General features: G+C 43.9%; 2 protein-coding genes across 4 annotated transcripts in view; one reads left to right on the top strand and one right to left on the bottom strand.

The window, feature by feature from the left end:
- LOC110507668 (tripartite motif-containing protein 3) overlaps positions 1-16,022 on the top strand; it is a 42,757-nt gene extending 26,735 nt beyond the window's left edge. For 2 of the 3 annotated variants that reach the window (XM_021587798.2, XM_021587799.2), the window contains exons 2-15: positions 785-963; positions 4,330-4,570; positions 5,064-5,215; positions 5,516-5,696; positions 6,035-6,205; positions 6,385-6,681; positions 8,398-8,662; positions 9,502-9,605; positions 10,652-10,819; positions 11,036-11,204; positions 11,752-11,811; positions 12,068-12,138; positions 13,590-13,730; positions 13,869-16,022. In XM_021587798.2, the coding sequence (XP_021443473.1) occupies positions 818-963; positions 4,330-4,570; positions 5,064-5,215; positions 5,516-5,696; positions 6,035-6,205; positions 6,385-6,681; positions 8,398-8,662; positions 9,502-9,605; positions 10,652-10,819; positions 11,036-11,204; positions 11,752-11,811; positions 12,068-12,138; positions 13,590-13,730; positions 13,869-14,021 (2,319 nt within the window). In that variant the 5' untranslated portion in view covers positions 785-817 and the 3' untranslated portion in view covers positions 14,022-16,022. Of the gene's footprint in view, positions 1-784; positions 964-2,364; positions 2,412-4,329; positions 4,571-5,063; positions 5,216-5,515; positions 5,697-6,034; positions 6,206-6,384; positions 6,682-8,397; positions 8,663-9,501; positions 9,606-10,651; positions 10,820-11,035; positions 11,205-11,751; positions 11,812-12,067; positions 12,139-13,589; positions 13,731-13,868 lie in introns of those variants that run through there. The other variant, XM_036965530.1, reaches the window with a different exon arrangement.
- Positions 15,889-22,148, bottom strand: part of LOC110507666 (complement C4-B) — a 28,221-nt gene continuing 21,961 nt past the window's right edge. The window contains 11 exon segments of the mRNA XM_036965529.1: positions 15,889-16,417; positions 17,373-17,514; positions 17,712-17,795; positions 17,883-17,975; positions 18,076-18,165; positions 18,355-18,457; positions 18,621-18,695; positions 20,140-20,227; positions 21,579-21,762; positions 21,887-21,980; positions 22,089-22,148. Of these exon segments, the coding sequence (XP_036821424.1) occupies positions 16,276-16,417; positions 17,373-17,514; positions 17,712-17,795; positions 17,883-17,975; positions 18,076-18,165; positions 18,355-18,457; positions 18,621-18,695; positions 20,140-20,227; positions 21,579-21,762; positions 21,887-21,980; positions 22,089-22,148 (1,155 nt within the window). The 3' untranslated portion in view covers positions 15,889-16,275.

Below are 22,148 nucleotides of genomic sequence, written 5' to 3'. Positions count from 1 at the left end.
TCTAGAGTGTCAGGTAGGGTAGAGGTGATATGATCCTTAACTAGTCTCTCAAAGCACATGATGATAGAAGTTAGTGCTACTGAGCGATAAGTCATTTAGTTCAATTACCTTTACCCACCCTCCTATTTCTACAATTTATCTTCTTAAAATGTGATTTTAAACCTAACCACACTGCTAACCTTATGCCTATCCATACCCTTAAAATTACATTTAAATCAAGAGCAAATGTTTATTTTCAGGAATACGATATAGACAATTTTGACTTTGTGGCTGGGGTAACCGTTCTGCATGTTCACACACGTATATGCCCTGTCAATGGCTAGAATAGTCCCACCTGATCTTGCCTCCTCCCTACTGCCTTCCTGCCATTTGTTAACATTTATTTACATTGTAAGAGTGGCCAATAGAGAATCTGGTCAATATAATGGATCGATCATCTGTGTTTATAGGGATATGGTTGGATAAACTAGGAGAGTACCCTTGACTTTATCTCCTAATGATGATGATGATACTGTTTCTGGTCATCAAGTAATTATTCTATACAATGACATCTTACTCCTGTAAAGCCTTGAACAGATTGTGATCCTGTCCTCCCTTCGTATGGTCAGGTGGGGCCTCCTCTTTCTCCATAGTTACACTATGATTTTCTATTAATTCACACCAATCCAATGCTTCGACAATCTATGAAGAAAAGTAAGCATGGATACCCTCCAGGGAAAAGAGTCGGTATTCGTAATGCAGCTTGTTTAACAGTGTTCTCACCTGCTCATCTCTCTTTCTTCAGGTGAAAAGGTGCTTGTGCTCCTTCTCCCTGTGAATGTCTGTCGCCATGGCGAAGCGTGAGACGGGCAGCACCAGCCCAGTGGTTCGGCAGATAGACAAACAGTTCCTGGTCTGCAGCATCTGTCTGGACCACTACCACAACCCTAAAGTCCTGCCCTGCCTACACACCTTCTGTGAGAAGTAAGTCTCTACCATACACCCACACCTAACCACTACCACAACCCTAAAGTCCTGCCCTGCCTACACACCTTCTGTGAGAAGTAAGTCTCTACCATACACCATACACCCACACCTAACCACTACCACAACCCTAAAGTCCTGCCCTGCCTACACACCTTCTGTGAGAAGTAAGTCTCTACCATACAACCACACCTAACCACTAACACAACCCTAAAGTCCTGCCCTGCCTACACACCTTCTGTGAGAAGTAAGTCTCTACCATACACCCACACCTAACCACTACCACAACCCTGAAGTCCTGCCCTGCCTACACACCTTCTGTGAGAAGTAAGTCTCTACCATACACCATACACCCACACCTAACCACTACCACAACCCCGAAGTCCTGCCCTGCCTACACACCTTCTGTGAGAAGTAAGTCTCTACCATACACCCACACCTAACCACTACCACAACCCTGAAGTCCTGCCCTGCTTACACACCTTCTGTGAGAAGTAAGTCTCTACCATACACCCACACCTAACCACTACCACAACCCTGAAGTCCTGCCCTGCCTACACACCTTCTGTGAGAAGTAAGTCTCTACCATACACCCTACACCTAACCACTACCACAACCCTGAAGTCCTGCCCTGCCTACACACCTTCTGTGAGAAGTAAGTCTCTACCATACACCATACACCTAACCACTACCACAACCCTGAAGTTCTGCCCTGCCTACACACCTTCTGTGAGACGTAAATCTATACCATACACCCACACCTAACCACTACCACAACCCTGAAGTCCTGCCCTGCCTACACACCTTCTGTGAGAAGTAAGTCTCTACCATACACCCTACACCTAACCACTACCACAACCCTGAAGTCCTGCCCTGCCTACACACCTTCTGTGAGAAGTAAGTCTCTACCATACACCCACACCTAACCACTACCACAACCCTAAAGTCCTGCCCTGCTACACACCTTCTGTGAGAAGTAGGTCTCTACCATACACCTAACCACTACCACAACCCTAAAGTCCTGCCCTGCCTACACACCTTCTGTGAGAAGTAAGTCTCTACCATACACCCACACCTAACCACTACCACAACCCTAAAGTCCTGCCCTGCTACACACCTTCTGTGAGAAGTAAGTCTCTACCATACACCCACGTAACCACTACCACAACCCTGAAGTCCTGCCCTGCCTACACACCTTCTGTGAGAAGTAAGTCTCTACCATACACCCACACCTAACCACTACCACAAACCTAAAGTCCTGCCCTGCCTACACACCTTCTGTGAGAAGTAAGTCTCTACCATACACCCACACCTAACCACTACCACAACCCTAAAGTCCTGCCCTGCCTACACACCTTCTGTGAGAAGTAAGTCTCTACCATACACCATACACCTAACCACTACCACAACCCTAAAGTCCTGCCCTGCCTACACACCTTCTGTGAGAAGTAAGTCTCTACCATACACCATACACCAGGGATCATCAAGTAAATTCAGCCGCAGGCCGATTTGTTCTTGAGCAGATGATCAGGGGGCCGGAACATAATGACAAATAATCTGTAGACTGCTGATTGACCGCTAGAAGCCCAAACAGATATAATATTTGACTAAAACATCATAATTTCAAAACTTGCTTACATTTGTATATGATCACATATATCTCTATCATGCGTGGGAATACTTTGGAACAGATGTCCAAAATTAAAATCACTTGGAGCTGATTTGCTGGTGTTTTTACAGTCTTTTATGTCCAACAATTACATTATTTTTTTTTATTTGATTTTTGGCTCGTGGGGGGGGCAAATACAATCACAGCCAGTTGGGGAACCCTACCCTACACCCTAACCACTACCGCAACACTGAAATCCTGCTCTGACTACACACCTTCTGTGAGAAGAGATTTGAACCCTACCTCTCCCTAACCTTAACTACTGGCACAATCCCAAGGTTCTGCTGGGGTCTGGTAGATCCTGCTGTGTGTAGGAGGAAATTAACTCAAATGAATGGTCTTTGCAAAACTACTTTACCAGATGTATTTCTCACTTATTTTAATCTAAGGAAAATGTATTTCCTGCCCTGCAATAGTGAGTTGTTGAACTAGGTCAGGGCATGAGGTCATGTTTGCGAGAGAGGGTAAGTTCTTGCGGCATAAAGTCATGAGAGTCATGTGTTATGGCATTAAGTTATTAGAGTCATGTGTTATGGCATTAAGTTATTAGAGTCATGTGTTATGGCATTAAGTCATGAAAGTTATGTATGTGTTATGGCATTAAGTCATGAAAGTCATGTATGTGTTATGGCATTAAGTCATGAGAGTCATGTATGTGTTATGGCATAAAGTCATGAGAGTCATGTGTTATGGCATAAAGTCATGAGAGTCATGTATGTGTTATGGCATAAAGTCATGAGAGTCATGTGTTATGGCATAAAGTCATGTGTTATGGCATTAAGTCATGAGAGTCCTGTGTTATGGCATTAAGTCATGAGAGTCATGTGTTATGGCATAAAGTCATGAGAGTCATGTATGTGTTATGGCATAAAGTCATGAGAGTCATGTATGTGTTATGGCATTAAGTCATGAGAGTCATGTGTTATGGCATTAAGTCATGATAGTCATGTGTTATGGCATAGAGTCATGTGTTATGGCATAGTCATGAGAGTCATGTGTTATGGCATAGAGTCATGTATGTGTTATGGCATAAAGTCATGAGAGTCATGTATGTGTTATGGCATAAAGTCATGAGAGTCATGTATGTGTTATGGCATAAAGTCATGAGAGTCATGTACAGTATGTGTATGCCAGAGATTTCCTTATCAGCTTGGCTTCCCAGTGACTTAAGGTGACAGGCAGTCTCCCCAGGCCTGGTGGAGGGAGAGCAGGGTGCATTCTCCTGAGGGTGCCAGGCTACTTCTGCTTCACCCATCCCACCACATATTCACATGAAGAGGGGTCACAAGCACCTTTCAGCTAGAGATGGAGAGCATGAGAGAGATGGAGGAAGAGAAAGGAGAACACAGAGGAACAGTGAGCATTCTCCTGATGGTGGCACAGTCCTCAGTGGAGCTGCCAGCTAGCAGCTCTTTCCACCCCTGCTACTCTCACTTGACAGGAATGCTCTCATCAGCACTCTCTGCTCTCCATATTGCCAGACACAGCTCACTGACATCTGCTCTGTCCTCTGCCCTGTCTGTTCTGTTCACATCATCTTCTGGAGAGGGCTGCAGCAATGTTGTAACCTCCTTGACTTGACCCTTTGTATTGGTGCCAATTGGTGAAAGGGTTGACATTTGTCTAAATGTGATGAGCACCATTAACTTGACATGGTTTATAACAAGCCATCCCTGTTGTTCTCCTGTCTTTTCCAGATGCCTACAGAACTACATCCCCCCTCAGTCCCTGACACTATCGTGTCCCGTGTGTCGTCAGACGTCCATCCTGCCAGAGAAGGGCGTGGCCGCGCTGCAGAACAACTTCTTCATAACCAACCTGATGGAGGTGCTGCAGAGGGACCCAGAGTGTTCTCCTCCAGAGGCCTGCAGTGTGCTGGAGTCAGTCAGTGCTGCTGCCGCCTGCCAGCCGCTCTCCTGCCCCAACCACGAGGGCAAGGTAGGCTTCTATTATCCCTCTGCTGCCCCAACAAAGTGGGAAAGGTCTGGCATCTAATTGATGACACATTGGCGTCGCTGACTGTTAGTGAACACAACTGATTTTAGATCAGTACCTGTATCCACAAAACATTTCAGAGCTGGAGGGCTGATCTAGAATCTGTCCATATAATCTGATTCATTATGATCTAAAAGGCCAAACTGATCCTAGGTCATCACTCCTACTATGAGACGCTTAGTCGATATGCGCCATGGACTAGCTAAATCAGTACGTATCTGAGTTGAAGGAAGAATGTCTGAGGGCCGACCTTGCCAGTTTTTTATTGAAGTGAGCGTATTGTTCACAATTGTGGATTCACACCAATTACAAGCCCCTAAACATTGAGTAAATGTATCCATGTTTGACCTTGTCACTGTATGAACCTGCCTGGTCTGTAGTGAGTCATCATGTGTGTTGAGCTGTGCTGTGTGTTGCTCCCCTCCACCCCCTGCAGGTGATGGAGTTCTACTGCGAGTCGTGTGAGACTGCCATGTGTTTGGAGTGTACTGAAGGAGAGCACAGGGAACATGTGACTGTCCCTCTGAGAGATGTCTTGGAGCAACAGAAAGGAGCCCTGAAGACCCAGCTGGATGCCATACGCAACAGGTACTGGATGGTAAACCGGTCTATACTGCTCTGACTGTAATGATGGACGGTTTTAGGGTTGTTAAAGCCCTATTCTGAGTTCATTGACCACTGTGTGTGTACACACTGGATAAGTCTGGTAAGTGCAATGACAAAGTACCAGAGTGCAGTTTTCCAGTCTCTACGTTTCAGTTTCTAATGGAGGACTGAAGATCGATGGAAATTGCACACACATTTAGTCAGTTCCTCTATTCATGCCCGTTGGTTACTTGATCTGACTGTGAAGTTGTGACAGTATACTGTTTCCTCTTCCTGTCCCAGGCTGCCCCAGCTGAGGGCTGCTATAGAGCTGGTAGGGGAGATCTCCAAGCAGCTGACTGACAGGAAGAACGAGGCGGTGACAGAGATCAGCAGTACCTTTGAGGAACTAGAGAGGGCGCTACACCTCAGAAAGACCACCCTCATCACTGACCTGGAGAACATCTGCTGCACCAAGCAGAAGGTACCTGCAACCGGATTAGGTCTGCTGTTCCAAATGACACCCTATTTCCTATTTAGTGCACTACTTTTGACCAGGACCTGATCAAAGGTAGGGCACTGTATAAGGAATAGGGGGTCATTTGGGACACATTGATGGTCTGTCTCTCTCTTGCTTCTGTGAATGACTATCTCTCGACTCTCTTTCTCTCACGGTCTTACCTCTTTTTCTCCCTTTCTCTTCACTCTGTTTCTGACTACCTACCTACCATTCTCTCTCTCTTTCCTCTCCTCCCTGTCTTCAACTATCCCTCCTTCCTCTCCTCCCTCTCTTAGCATCTCTCCTCTTCTCTCTGTCTGTAGGTGCTCCAGGCCCAGCTCTCCTCTCTCCTGCAGGGTAAGGACAACATCCAGAGCTGCAGTAGTTTTACGGAACAGGCTCTGAGCCATGGCAGTGCTACAGAGGTTCTGCTGGTCCAGAAACAGATGGGAGAGAGGGTCAGCGCCCTGGCCCGACACACCTACCCAGAACAGGTTTGTGGACACGTTTGTTTGTTTGTTTCACATATATACATAGCCTATATCATCATTGTATATGTCCCAAATGGGCCCCGGTCAAATGTAGTGCACTATATAGGGAATAGGTTGCCATTCGGGACGAAGCCATAGGGATGCTGGTTAAACCTAACAAGCCTTCCCTTGCCCCCTCCCAGCCCCATGAGAACAGCCATCTTGACTGCCAGGTGGAGACAGAGGGTCTTCGTCGTTCCATCCAGAATCTGGGTGTGCTCATCACCACAGGAGCCGTAGGCCACACCTCCGTCGCCACGGGAGAGGGACTACGCCACGCCCTGGTTAGCCAGCACACCACCGTCACCGTGACGACCAAGGACAAGGACAGTGAGCTGGTGAAGACGGGCAACGCGGCGCTGCGGGCCGAGATAGTGTCGATGGACGGGGCGGTAACCACGGAGACAGAGGTGGTGGATAATAAGAATGGAACGTATGAGGTGAGGATAATTGTACTTTGTATGACATCTAACTTGCAATATATGTATTGTGTTAATGTATGTAACGTACAGTTGAAGTCGGAAGTTTACATACACTTAGGTTGGAGTCATTAACTTATTTTTCAACCACTCCACAAATGTCTAGTTTTGGCAAGTCATTTAGGACATCTACTTTCTGCATGACACAAGTCATTTTTCCAACAATTGTTTACAGACAGATTATTTCATTTATAATTCACTGTATCACAACAAAAAAAAATTAAAAATGATGTCATGGCTTTAGAAGCTTCTGATAGACTAATTGACATCATTTGAGTCAATTGGAGGTGTACCTGTGGATGTATTTCAAGGCCTACCTTCAAACTCAGTGCGTATTTGCTTGACATCATGGGAAAATCAAAATAAATCAGCCAAGACCTCAGAAAAACAATTGTAGACCTCCACAAGTCTGGTTCATCCTTGGGAGCAATTTCCAAATGCCTGAAAGTACCACGTTAATCTGTACAAACAATAGTACGCAAGTATAAACACCATGGGACCACACAGTCGTCATACATTTCAGGAAGGAGGGCAAAAGTTAAAAGTGCACATCGATCCCAGAACAACAGCAAAGGACCTTGTGAAGATGCTGGAGGAAACAGGTACAGAAGTATCTATATCCACAGTAAAACAAGTCCTATATCGAAATAACCTGAAACGCCACTCAGCAAGGAAGAAGCCACTGCTCCAAAATCACCATAACAAAGCCAGACTACGGTTTGCAACTGCACATGGGGACAAAGATTGTACTTTTTGGAGAAATATCCTCTGGTCTGATGAAACAAAAATAGAACTGTTTGGTCATAATGACCATCGTTATGTTTGGAGGAAAAAGGGGGATGCTTGCGAGCCGAAGAACACCATCCCAACCGTGAAGCACGGGGTGGCAGCATCATGTTGTGGAGGTGCTTTGCTGCAGGAGGGACTGGTGCACTTCACAAAATAGATGTCATCATGAGGAAGGACAATTATGTGGATATATTGAATCTCAAGACATCATTCAGGAAGTTAAAGCTTGGTCGCAAATGGGTCCTCCAAATGGACAATGACCCCAAGCATACTTCCAAAGTTGTGGCAAAATGGCTTAAGGACAACAAAGTCAAGGTATTGCAGTGGCCATCACAAAGCCCTGACCTCAATCCCATAGAACATTTGTGGGCAGAACTGAAAAAGCGTGTGTGAGCAAGGAGGCCTACAAACCTGACTCAGTTACACCAGCTCTGTCAGGAGGAATGGGCCAAAATTCACCCAAATTATTGTGGGAAGCTTGTGGAAGACTACCTGAAACGTTTAACCCAAGTTAAACAATTTAAAGGCAATGCTACAAAATACTAATTGAGTGTATGTAAACTTCTGACCCACTGGGAATGTGATGAAGGAAATAAAAGCTGAAATAAATCATTCTCTCTACTATTATTCTGACATTTCACATTCTTAAAATAAAGTGGTGATCGTAACTGACCTAAAACAGGGATTTTTACTAGGATTAAATGTCAGGAATTGTGAAAAATTGAGTTTAAATGTATTTGGCTAAGGTGTATGTAAACTTCCGACTTCAACTGTATGTATTGTGTCAATTGTTTAATGTACAGTGTTTACTTTGTATACAGCAGGACTGTCTAGGACTATATTCCCCTGGAGGTGCCTGATAAGGTTCTGTTCCATAATATTCTGCAGGTGGGCTATACCATGCGCTCTGAGGGGGAGTTCTCCTTCTCTCTCCTCCTGTACGACCAGCCGGTGAGGGGCAGTCCGTTCCGGCTGCGTGCGGTCAAGCCCTCGGACGTCCTGCAGTCTCCAGACGATGTGAAGAGGAGGGTGAAGAGTCCTAGTGGGACAGGGGGCCACATCAGACAGAAGGCTGTGAGGAGACCCTCCAGTATGTACAGCACCACCAAGAAGAAGGAGAACCCCATCGAGGATGAACTCATCTACAGAGTCGGTAGGTGCAGATCATAGGGACGTGTAATCCCTGTTTTAATATTAGTCTAACTGTGGTACAGATGCTCATATTAACTTTTTAGTCATTTAGGTGATTATCTTTTGACTTAAAAGAAGTGGATTTAACTAAAGTCGGTAAGACAATAACAAGTCATATTGCAAGTAAACACATTTTAAAAACAGCTTTCTTTGCTACGCTCTTTGATAATGAGTTAAAAAACAGGCCATGGGGAAAGAAGGGAATACAACACATTGGTTCAATGCTCCTATCATTTTTTTTAAAGCACTATTACTGATGAATACATTCACATTTGACTTGTTATTTTACTCTTGTATCCAGAGGCAGTGCATGCAACTGAAGTTGGTACAGTAAGACTAAAGTAAGACCACCACATATCACGATCAAGTTGGATAATAGCTCTCTTAGTTATCTCAAAGTGCAGGCTGCAGGGTACAGACAATGCTGTGGGAAATACTCACACTTTGTTTCACTGCTCCCAGCAATCTTACTGATGAAGATCTTTTGAGGTCTCTGTGATAACTCGTGACTCTGCTATTTAGCCCTTGGGCCCATGGACACAGACTGTGTTCTTATTTTATGTGTGATGGTTTGACTCAGTCTTCTTACTGGATGAGGGATGATTTGACTCAGTCTTACTGGATGTGTGATGATTTGACTCAGTCTTCTTACTGGATGTGTGATGATTTGACTCAGTCTTCTTACTGGATGTGTGATGATTTGACTCAGTCTTCTTACTGGATGTGTGATGATTTGACTCAGTCTTCTTACTGGATGTGTGATGATTTGACTCAGTCTTACTGGATGTGTGTATTTGACAGGAACCAGAGGGAGAGATAAAGCAGAGTTTACAAACCTCCAGGGAATCTCCACCTCCAACAACGGACGTATCGTAGTGGCTGACAGCAACAACCAGTGTATACAGGTGAGACTACAACCAGTGTATACAGGTGAGACTACAGCCATACAACTAGTGTATACAGGTGAGACTACAGCCATACAACCAGTGCATACAGGTGAGACTACAGCCATACAACCAGTGCATACAGGTGAGACTACAGCCATACAACCAGTGTATACAGGTGAGACTACAGCCATACAACCAGTGTATACAGGTGAGACTACAACCAGTGTATACAGGTGAGACTACAACCAGTGTATACAGGTGAGACTACAACCAGTGTATACAGGTGAGACTACAACCAGTGTATACAGGTGAGACTACAACCAGTGTATACAGGTGAGACTACAGCCATACAACCAGTGTATACAGGTGAGACTACAGCCATACAACCAGTGCATACAGGTGAGACTACAGCCATACAACCAGTGCATACAGGTGAGACTACAGCCATACAACCAGTGTATACAGGTGAGACTACAGCCATACAACCAGTGTATACAGGTGAGACTACAGCCATACAACTAGTGTATACAGGTGAGACTACAGCCATACAACCAGTGCATACAGGTGAGACTACAGCCATACAACCAGTGCATACAGGTGAGACTACAGCCATACAACCAGTGTATACAGGTGAGACTACAGCCATACAACCAGTGTATACAGGTGAGACTACAGCCATACAACCAGTGCATACAGGTGAGACTACAGCCATACAACTAGTGTATACAGGTGAGACTACAGCCATACAACCAGTGCATACAGGTGAGACTACAGCCATACAACCAGTGTATACAGGTGAGACTACAGCAATACAACCAGTGATAGAAAGGTAACCATGTGTATAAGTGACAGTGTGCAGAGTGGAATGAGTGTAAACATGAATGGATGCAAAGCAGAAAATGTATTAAGTTAAGTCTAAACTTTCAATCATAGTATCACAGGTCAAACACATATTTCAGGGCAAATCTCAAATGCCACATTGTTCCTTAATGTCCCTTTTAGAAAAAGATTATCTCAAATCCAAATCTGTTTCTGAGTGTTGTTGTTGCGCTATTCTTATCCAGGTGTTCTCAAACGATGGGGCATTCAAGCTGAGGTTTGGGGTCAGGGGTCGGTCGCCGGGGCAACTGCAGCGCCCCACTGGGGTCACAGTGGATATGAACGGTGACATCATCGTGGCCGACTACGACAACCGCTGGGTCAGCATCTTCTCCTCCGACGGAAAGTTCAAGGTGAGAGGTCATCAGGTCACTCTAGGAGACTGGTCTTAAGAAAGACCTTGAGCTGAAACCTCAACATTAAACAGTCTCTACTATATCCCCTCTCCTTGTATGTTCTATACATAACGATGCACTGAGCTTTCCCATAGCTGCTCCTCAGATCAGACTCCTCACATCTCTCCCTGTCCATCCCTCTGACCTTCCGTTTTCTCCCTCGCTCCCTGACAGAGTAAGATCGGTGCGGGTCGTCTGATGGGCCCTAAGGGCGTGGCGGTGGACAGGAACGGACACATCATCACCGTGGACAACAAGGCCTGCTGCGTGTTCATCTTCCAGGCCAATGGGAAGCTGGTCACCAAGTTTGGAGCCAGGGGGACGTCAGACAGACAGTTCACAGGTAGGGGAGACACTCCTTGATCCTTGATCTGTCTGTGGGTTTGCAGTTTTGGAACAATTCCTGTGCAAGTATTTGACATGTACAGTATACTGTATTTGCACCAGGTCTGGGCACAGCTAGCACTGAGCAACGACACAAACCAATGTACTATACATTATATGCACTGAGCAATGACACAAACCAATGTACTATACATTATATGCACTGAGCAACGACACAAACCAATGTACTATACATTATATGCACTGAGCAACGACACAAACCAATGTACTATACATTATATGCACTGAGCAACGACACAAACCAATGTACTATACATTATATGCACTGAGCTTTCCCATAGCTGTCTCTTTGATTTGCACCTCAGACATTTTGCAGGTACTTGGGGGAAAATCTTGTATTCTCCTTGTTTTCACTCTTTGGTCAATGTGATTCTCTTCCATTTCTATACTCTTCCAATGATATGGCTCCACTAGCTACATGGAGAAACCTGTCACTCATTTCAATCTCATCTCTGACTTTGACCTTTTTATTGTTTATTTTTTAGAAAAAAGTGGTACAAACATTTCACTGGAACCAAAGCTGAGTAAATCTGGCCCTGCGTTCAGTAAGTATTGATGTATTCTATAGCAGTCTCTTCATGATACAACTGCCCATTGCCATGTCTTACGTTGTACATTGCTTGGTGTTTCCCTTTGTGGCTAGTGTTTCCACAGTCCTGTTGTGTACAATGTCCTAAAATAGTCTGGAACTTCCTCTACTGCACTGTTATGTTGATGACTCATCTTCTCTCCGCCTCCTCTCTTCCCTCTCCCTATCGCTTCCTCTCTCCCTCCCTTCCTCCCTCCCCTACCTTACCCTAGGTCCCCACTTTGTGGCGATCAACAACAAAAATGAGATTGTGGTAACAGACTTCCACAATCATTCGGTGAAGGTACATCTCACTATTCTCTCTTTCTGTGTGTGTGTGTTACTGTAGTCGTATCAGGTTGGTTTAAACTGCTTTGACTTCAGGCCTTGAGTGTTCTGTTGTGGCAGCTTTGTGTCACTCCCTCACTGCCATCCTGTAGTTACTGTACGTCACTGTGCCACAGGAAAATGTCCCACTTCCACTGTTGGCTATCTGATGTCAGTTTGAATCATTTCAAATGAAAGGAGTAGAAATCCACAAACTCTGTTATAGTCAATGTTGGATGTGCGTAGTAGACTACCTCTGAACTGTTTAGGTTAGGGTTAGGGTTGTGGTTTAAGGTTGTGCTTGAGGCTAGGGTTAGTGGATGTGGACATGACGCTAGGGATTTGGACATGAAGCTAGGGATGTGGACGAGGTTAGAGTTAGGATTGAACATGGATTTGGACATGAGCTAGGGTTGAGGTTAGAGTTGAACCTGGCTGTGGACTGTCGTGGAATAATCAGAATTTGTTGGTAACATATGTAAGATGTTTTATTTTCATCATATGTTTGTAAATTACTTCTCATCAAGAATGTTATTTTTGTATAATACTGTGGCAGGGTTGCAGTTATCTGTTCTATGTCAAGACTAAGTTGCATGGTCCGCAGAGAGGGGAGAGGTCAAGGGGTCATCATGTGTAAACATATCTTTTGCTCCACTGTGTTTGTGTGCCGGTTCACTCCCTACTTTTCCCATCGGGGAAAGGAGGATGGCAGTGTCTGGAATCATTCTATCCTCTCCGTGAGTTTGTCCAGGATTGGTTGTATTTAGAGTTGGTTGTATCTAAATGACAATTTGATATATGCCTGTTGATATGGAGGATTGGTTTATGGTTCTGAGTTTGAGAAAGGAGACAAAGCTGAACGATGAATTATGCCGATGCTGTCTTATCCTGTGTGTCTTTGCTATAAAGGACCTCATTTGAAATGTAGAAGGGGCTCTCAGAGAATTCATGGTTAGACACTGAATTGCCTGAGAGTCACAGGATTGTGATAGAGCTGATATAATTAAAGATGGACTTTGATAACTAACTCTGACTTGTGTGTGGTTTGCTCTCAGGATTTGGTAAAAAGAGGAAATTTCCACGACAGGACATGAGCTAGGGTTGAGGTTAGAGTTGAATCTGCCTGTGGACATGAGCTCGGGTTGAGGTTAGAGTTAGGGTTGAACCTGCCTGTGGACATGAGCTAGGGTTGAGGTTAGAGTTAGGGTTGATCCTGCCTGTGGACATGAGCTAGGGTTGAGGTTGGAGTTAGGGTTGAACCTGCCTGTGGACATGAGCTAGGGTTGAGGTTGGAGTTAGGGTTGAACCTGCCTGTGGACATGAGCTAGGGTTGAGGTTGGAGTTAGGGTTGAACCTGCCTGTGGACATGAGCTAGGGTTGAGGTTCGGACACACTACTTCTGAACAGTTTGAATTCCTTCCCTAATAGGTGTACAGTGCAGACGGGGAGTTCCTGTTTAAGTTTGGTTCCCATGGCGAGGGGAACGGACAGTTCAACGCCCCGACGGGCGTTGCTGTGGACGCCAACGGGAACATCATTGTTGCCGACTGGGGGAACAGCAGAATACAGGTCAGTTATTGATGATCTTGATGACAAGATCAACAAGCAGCCTGTCATTATTTTTTGTTTGCCCTTTTGCGTTAGATCAAAAGTAATGTAACTTATGAGTACAGCTGACCCTGACCCTGACCTTGTATTATCTTGCAGGTGTTTGATAGTTCCGGGTCGTTCCTATCCTACATCAACACCACAGCAGACCCTCTCTATGGTCCACAGGGCCTGTCTCTCACCTCTGATGGACACGTGGCTGTGGCTGATTCTGGCAACCACTGCTTCAAGGTTTACCGCTACTTGCAGTAGCCATTGCTTTAGGGACGGTCTGTTGCAGGCCTACCACTACCAGGGTACGTCCCAAATGGCCCCCTATTCCCTTCATAGTGCACTACTTATTACAATAAACCCACAGGGCTCTGGTCAAAAGTAGTGCACTATGTAGGGAATAAGTTGCCATTTGGGATGTGCCCCAGATCCAGGCCAGACAGACAAACCAACCACAGCCTGACTTGGGTCCCAAAAATAGGTCAAATACTTGAAAGTATTTGAGATGTGCTTGATTTATCTATTTATTTGAGTTTGCACTTTTGGGACTGTTTCAGGCAAACGAAATCAAGTGCAGCACTTGAAGTATTGGAAAGCATTTGATCTAATGTATGTATTTTTGCCCCCAGGTCAGAGCACATGTGCTATCACTGAGCAACGACACAAACCAATGTACTATACATAATATACAGGTGCAATGATCTTTCCCATAGCTGTCCCTTTGATTTCCACATCATCCAGTTAGTGTTCTCTGAACCCCCCCAACATCATGAAGTAACCATATAACCCCCGTTTACTCCTCCATGTGGTGTGTTATGGAGTTTACTTTGTCCCAAATGGCACCCTATTCCTTATGTAGTGCACTACTTTTGACCAGTGCACTATGTAGGGAATAGGGTGCCATTTGGGATGCATCCTATGTGTGTAGAGTCTATTTACCTCTTTGTTCGGTCATTGATGTAAAACTGAGGTATGAAGTGTGTATATACTGTAACTGATATGAGACCTACACGACGTTCAGATCAGTGATAGATTGACGTATAATAGAGCCATGTTGTGAAGGAGCTGGTCCCAATGCATGAAGTTGTATCTTTACCTTGTCAGCTCAGACAGGATGACATAACAGTGGAGTTTATGAACTCATCAGTTGTTTCTTCTCCATAAGTGCAATGAACGATGTGCTTACAGTGAAACCAACCAACGCAAAAGCTTTTCGAACAATTTATTTCTCAGTTATCTAAGAACAAACTGACTTAATCTAAAGCCATCTCACATATAAAAAGTCATCATCTGTGCATTGATTTGCTGTATGTACTGGGTATGCATAACTATGCAGCTTTATCTGTGCATTGATTTTAAAACATATCTTTTGGTTATTCCGAGAACAGCAGTCTAGCATTCCAGCGTTTCTAACTAAGTATGGCAGCTGTCCTAAAGTGCTTTTTAAAACAGGAGTTCAGCCGGAGAAGAGATGTCATGATTATGGCATATGTGAGCAGCACAATTATAATAAGTACAAAAATGAAAAATGGAATTGCTAATTTATTTTATACACTAGCTCAGCATTTACAAATTATTTTTCTAATTTGTTTTATTTGTATTTTTTTGAAATTCACACCTTTGTCATTTGTCTCAATATACAGAAAAAAAACCTAACCACTTGAGGGGACTTTTCAGAGTCGAACAAACAGTGCAGATTTAGAATTTGTAAGATTTGATGTGACAAAAGTTGGAGTACATATTGAAAACCAGTACCCATGATTATATTACTTAGTGTTATTGAACATGCAAAACTACATTAGATTTGACTAACTTATGGTTTTCAATCTTAAATAAACACAGTCAACAGAATTACCGTTTATATAGTTGGTCTTCAGAAGCTGAAACCACAGTGTGAATGTTTCACAACTTCAGTGTGTGTTAAAGGACTAGAGCTATGTTTCATTGCCTTATCACAGTTCATTACCAGGTTATAGCATTTCATTACCGGGTTATAAAAGTTCATTACCAACTTATAACTATTGTCCTGAGGGAAACATTAGCATTTGACGAGCTACAGTGGAACACCCCCTGGTTTTCATCACTGTAACAACACAACAGAGTCCCTCTGACGTCATGCAGCCAGACAGATTGTAGCCAATCACAGGCTATTTTATTAAGGAGTATTAGGCACATCACAGTCTAACTTTGTTTCAACAATATGTCTCTCAATCTTCTTTCTCTGTGAATATGCACGGGTAATAAAAGCACATGGTTTATGGAGATACTGAGTGTGCTTTCTGCTTTCCTCTATACAAAAACATATATCCTTCTCTGAATCACAGTCTCTCTCTGTTGATTCCCAGGACTGTTATCCTAGGTCAGGTGACATTCAGGAGGCACAACTTTCTGAAACGTTTCAGATAGAAATGTATTGCATAGAGCCAACATATTTCCCTATTCTCAATGGCAGAAAAACATGTCTGTTCTATATAATTTATTTATATCTGGACGTTCACTGAAGGGAAGCCGTGGTTTAGATTGAACACTGGTTGAGCTCGTAATATACCATGAAGTCCTTGAGCATGTTGCAGGCTTTACGGTTCTTAGTAGCTTTACACTTCCTCTCCTCTGGAATCTCTTCCAACCACATCTTATTATCCAGGACATAGACAGGCCTATGGAAGACAGCATTTAGTTATACAGGCCTGGGTAGGATAACAGTTATAGGGACCTGAGGTGGACAACATTTAGTTATAGGGGCCTGAGGTGGACAACATTTAGTTATAGGGGCCTGAGGTGGACAACATTTAGTTATAGGGGCCTGGGTATGACAACATTTAGTTATAGGGGCCTGAGGTGGGCAACATTTGGTTATAGGGGACTGGGGTGGACAACATTTAATTATAGGGGCCTGGGGTGGACAACATTTGGTTATAGGGGCGTGAGGTGGACAACATTGGAGTCTCTCACTCAAACTGCACTGGAATAGTCAGTCTCCTATTCTACACTGTACATATACTTTACATTTCCCAAAAGAGAAATCACAATCTATGGCCCAAATAGTTTATTTTTTACAGAATCTCAATTCAAAGATATCCTCTCTGCTGTCTTTCTTACCTGGTGATTCCATGTATTATATCAACACCGTCTTACTATATATTGACACACATAGTTAGTTGAAAAGGAAGTCTGTGTCCCAAATGGCACCCTATCAGTGGAAGCTGCTGAGGGGAGGACGGCTCATAATAATGGCTGGAAAGAAACCATATGTTTGATACCATTCCATTAATTCCGCTCCAGCCATTACCACGAGACCGTCCTCCCAATTAAGGTGCCACCAACTTCCTGTGCACCCTATTCCATAAATAGTTCACTCCTTTTGACCCTGGCTGTGACCCCACTCTTCGAGGGTGTCTCAGGGGGAGTTGAGATATGCAAGAAACTAATTTCCAAACAAATTTCTTACACACACGTGTACATGTGAAAGATCACAAATATAATAACACCTCAACTAATTTATTATTTTTATAACATGGTGCACTACTTTGACCAGAGCCCTATGAACCCTGGTTAAAAGTAGTGCACTATATAGGGAATAGGGTGCCATTTGGAACACATCCCATCACTTACTTCCCACTGTGGTCAGTGGTGTGAGAGATGGTTCCATCTCTCCCCATGATCAGGTAGTTACTGTCAGTCTTCATGTCAAACTCATCACAGGCTTTACGCTTGATCATGTCTCTCACTGCTCCAGTCTGCATCACGTCTTTACCTGGCATAGCAGAGAACCAGCACAAGAATAATGTAAAGGAAATTATACTTCCAAGAGAATGTGTGCGTGCCAAATGGCACTCTTTTCTCTATAAAGTGTACTACTTTTGACCAGGGCCCTTCCAAAGTAGTGCACCATAGGAAATAGGGTGCCATTTGGGACGCACATTGTAAGGACCTGTAGAGCAGAGCACTCACCTGTCTGTAGGATTTTGGTCAGTATTGTGGTATAATGTTTAAAAACTCCGTCGTCGGATGAGTTGACAATCTTGACGATGTAAACTGTCAGAAGGACAACAGGATGGTGTTAGTACCGGCTACAGCACATTAGATTTATTTTGACTATTTGGGTTAGAGGTATAAACTCACCATAATTCGCAACAGGAAAGAAACAAGCAAAGGTTCTGCGAGTCTCTTTCTCCATTTGTTTACTGTAAGTGACTCTCTTCTTTGGGCAGTCACCTGAGACAAAGCAAATAAAAATACATACACAACATAACTGATATTGTGAACTAAATATATATTCTGTCCAGACAATACAAGCTGTATGGAGTGCACATACCCTCTGCACAGGAGCACACATTGTCCTGACAGATCTTGGAGATCATGTTGCTCTTCTGCGGTGCGCTGTAGAACACAGTGCATCTCCTCTCTGTCGGGACATAGTTCAGCATTAGTCACTCAGACGATGGCTGTGTCCCATACGGCATCCTATTCTCTTTATTGTACACTACATTTGACCAGGGCCTAAACCCTCACCAGGCTGCACCCGCCCCATGGACCTTCCAGATACCTTACAACAATAGACATAACATACCCTAAACTAAAGATGGTGGTATACCTGGGTTGTAGTAGTCATAGACCACAGCAGCAGCGGGCTGCACCAGGCCCATGGGACTGATCTGTTTGGCCCGGAACGCTACACACTGGGGTTCCTCTGTGATCTGGAATACATAGCGACAATACAACGTCAGAGGCAAGAGAGGACAGCATTGGCGAGAACACGAGGTCTCAAGATATAACTTTTGTGATTCAATTTATATGAGTGGTACAGTAGTCATAGCTGATACTCATTGACGTCATGGCTTTGGATACAAGAGGTCTTACCTTAGCGAAGTAGAGGAACACTTTATTTGGGGCGACGTCATAATGGTCAATGTACTTCTCAGTACCCTTCACATTCTAGAGGAGAGGAAAATAAAAAAGATGTCAAATTCCATAGTCTGACTGACAACATGTCACTAGACAGGTTTCCATTGGCCTAGGTTGTCGCGCCCGATATGTTTAATGGAAACAGCAGATATGAGAAATGTTCTAAAGATGGAAAACATATTTATCTGTTCGACAGGGGTGGATTTCTTTTGTCAAACTTTCTTTATTGCGACAAATGATGATGGAAACTGTGTTTTTAGAAGAAATGACATTTGCCAAATCATTTTGATGGTGCACGGGACATGTGATTTCACCGTGTAAATGTAAAGCTATTTGTATACAAATATTCTTTCTTTGCAGGACAAGGAGGGTCCTGACTTTCAAGAATGCCTGAATTGCTTTTCCGATTGGCTGGCAAGTTTCACCATCCAATTATGTCAGATCTACAGGAGTGCAAGGTTCACCATGTCACGGACCGTGGCGATACGTTGGAACAGGAGAATTATTAGAATATGGCAAATATTTCTTCATTATTGCATTATATCCATACTGGCTTTCGCAGGCTACCTGAGACATGAAACAGAGAGGTGGGAGGGCAGACAGGCTACCTGAGACATGAAACAGAGAGGTGGGAGGGCTACCTGAGACATGCAACAGAGAGGTGGGAGGGCAGACAGGCTACCTGAGACATGAAACAGAGGAGGTGGGAGGGCAGACGGGCTACCTGAGACATGAAACAGAGAGGTGGGAGGACAGACAGGCTACCTGAGACATGAAACAGAGGAGGTGGGAGGGCAGACGGGCTACCTGAGACATGACAGATAGGTGGGAGGGCAGACAGGCTACCTGAGACATGACAGATAGGTGGGAGGGCAGACAGGCTACCTGAGACATGACAGATAGGTGGGAGGGCAGACAGGCTATTGCCATATTTATTATTGTGCAATTTGCCTAAATGGGTAATAGAAACACTTCAACCACTACATTTAATTAGTTTAGCTGTGGCGTCATTAAGTCACGCTGTTTTAGCTTCACAATAAATGCACCCTAGCAGGCAATTGTCTGATATATTTTATTGTTAGTTAAGTTAATGGAAACAGCTAGTGTGAATGGCTAAAATGTGTTTTCTTCCCGGAACCAATTCTGCCATTTCAAAGGAGGGTCGCGATAACTGTGGTATATGGTTGTTTTTTCCTTTTGGAATCAATCCATAATGTTGAAGATCCGCACTACAGCGCCACTGAAATGTAAAGGCAATTTCCAATTGAGCAGTCAAATGCAGCATTTACCATGAATGCAGTCTCAGTGAACACGGAAACATGGACTTTAAATTTAAATTGTGCTGTAGTGCGGATCTTCAGCACTACGGATTGAATCGAGCCCATAGATGAAAGCACTGACTGTGGATAAAAGTGCCTGCTAAATAACAAAAAAAAAAGAATGTAAATCAATGTCAAATGTAGGCCTACTGTACCTCCTCCAGATCCTGCATGTTAGGTTTGAGTCCACTGAGAAGGGAGATGTCCACGATGACCATGCCTGTAGAATTACCACTGGTCAGTCTGTAGGAGAGGAGAGGAGAGATAGAACCATGTCTCCACTCATCCCACCCCATGCATGCACACACACACACACACACACACACACACACACAATATACAGTGGGGCAAAAAAGTATTTAGTCAGCCACCAATTGTGCAAGTTCTCCCACTTAAAAAGATGAGAGAGGCCTTTAATTTTCATCATAGGTACACTTCAACTATGACAGACAAAATGAGAAGAAAAAAAAAATCCAGAAAATCACATTGTAGGATTTTTTATGAATTTATTTGCAAATTATGGTGGAAAATAAGTATTTGGTCACCTACAAACAAGCAAGATTTCTGGCTCTCACAGACCTGTAACTTCTTCTTTAAGAGGCTCCTCTGTCCTCCACTCGTTACCTGTATTAATGGCACCTGTTTGAACTTGTTATCAGTATAAAAGACACCTGTCCACAACCTCAAACAGTCACACTCCAAACTCCACTATGGCCAAGACCAAAGAGCTGTCAAAGGACACCAGAAACAAAATTGTAGACCTGCACCAAGCTGGGAAGACTGAATCTGCAATAGGTAAGCAGCTTGGTTTGAAGAAATCAATTGTGGGAGCAATTATTAGGAAATGGAAGACATACAAGACCACTGATAATCTCCCTCGATCTGGGGCTCCACGCAAGATCTCACCCCGTGAGGTCAAAATGATCACAAGAACGGTGAGCAAAAATCCCAGAACCAGAACCTAGTGAATGACTTGCAGAGAGCTGGGACCAAACTAACAAAGCCTACCATCAGCAAGGGCATTGAAGATGAAACGTGGCTGGGTCTTTCAGCATGACAATAATCCCAAACACACCGCCCGGGCAACGAAGGAGTGGCTTCGTAAGAAGCATTTCAAGGTCCTGGAGTGGCCTAGCCAGTCTCCAGATCTCAACACCATAGAAAATCTTTGGAGGGAGTTGAAAGTCCGTGTTGCCCAGCAACAGCCCCAAAACATCACTGCTCTAGAGGAGATCTGCATGGAGGAATGGGCCAAAATACCAGCAACAGTGTGTGAAAACCTTGTGAAGACTTACAGAAAACGTTTGACCTCTGTCATTGCCAACAAAGGGTATATAACAAAGTATTGAGATAAACTTTTATTATTGACCAAATACTTATTTTCCACCATAATTTGCAAATAAATTCATTAAAAATCCTACAATGTGATTTTCTGGAATTTTTTTTCTCATTTTGTCTGTAATAGTTTAAGTGTACCTATGATGACAATTACAGGCCTCTCATCTTTTTAAGTGGGAGAACTTGCGCACTTGGTGGCTGACTAAATATTTTTTTGCCCCACTGTATACGCACAGACACACATCGCTGTACTCACCCCACACACACAGTGTAGACTAGGGACTTCTCCCTCTCCTCATCCTCCTGTGGGGCATGTCTCTTCCTGCGTGTGCGCAGGTCAAACCATTCTACCCTGCTCATAGGCTCATCACTAGGGTTCCCGTCCCCTTCAGACTCATAGTTATAATAGTCGTCTAGCTCAGGACCATCGTCCGCGGTCTCTGTAACATTGCACATTATTCACCGTTACACATTTATACTGACAATGAATAGTGGTTTATACTTTCAAGCAGCACTCCAGCAAATGTGTTTCGTGTTTATAGATGCATTCTGACTGAAACTTACTTCTGTACTTAACCTCTCCCTCCACCGAGACTTTGAGACTGTAGAAATCACAGAACAAGTCCTTCTTCTCCAGAGTTCTGTAGGTCTGGACCACCTGATGACATATAACACGCACTGTGGACACTTCCACAGATTCAGACAGCCTTACAATGTTAGAATCATCATCACTTACTTTTCAAATTCATTTACTGAATTTACTTACGGATAAGGTCCCGTTTCCCTTCCCTATTGTGTTAATAGTGATCGGGCTTCCTGGGTTCAC

This window comes from Oncorhynchus mykiss, chromosome 27 (genome assembly GCF_013265735.2).
Source record: "Oncorhynchus mykiss isolate Arlee chromosome 27, USDA_OmykA_1.1, whole genome shotgun sequence".
In the NCBI taxonomy this organism is placed as follows: Eukaryota; Metazoa; Chordata; class Actinopteri; order Salmoniformes; family Salmonidae; genus Oncorhynchus; species Oncorhynchus mykiss.
This window is presented reverse-complemented; position numbering and strand designations above follow the sequence as displayed.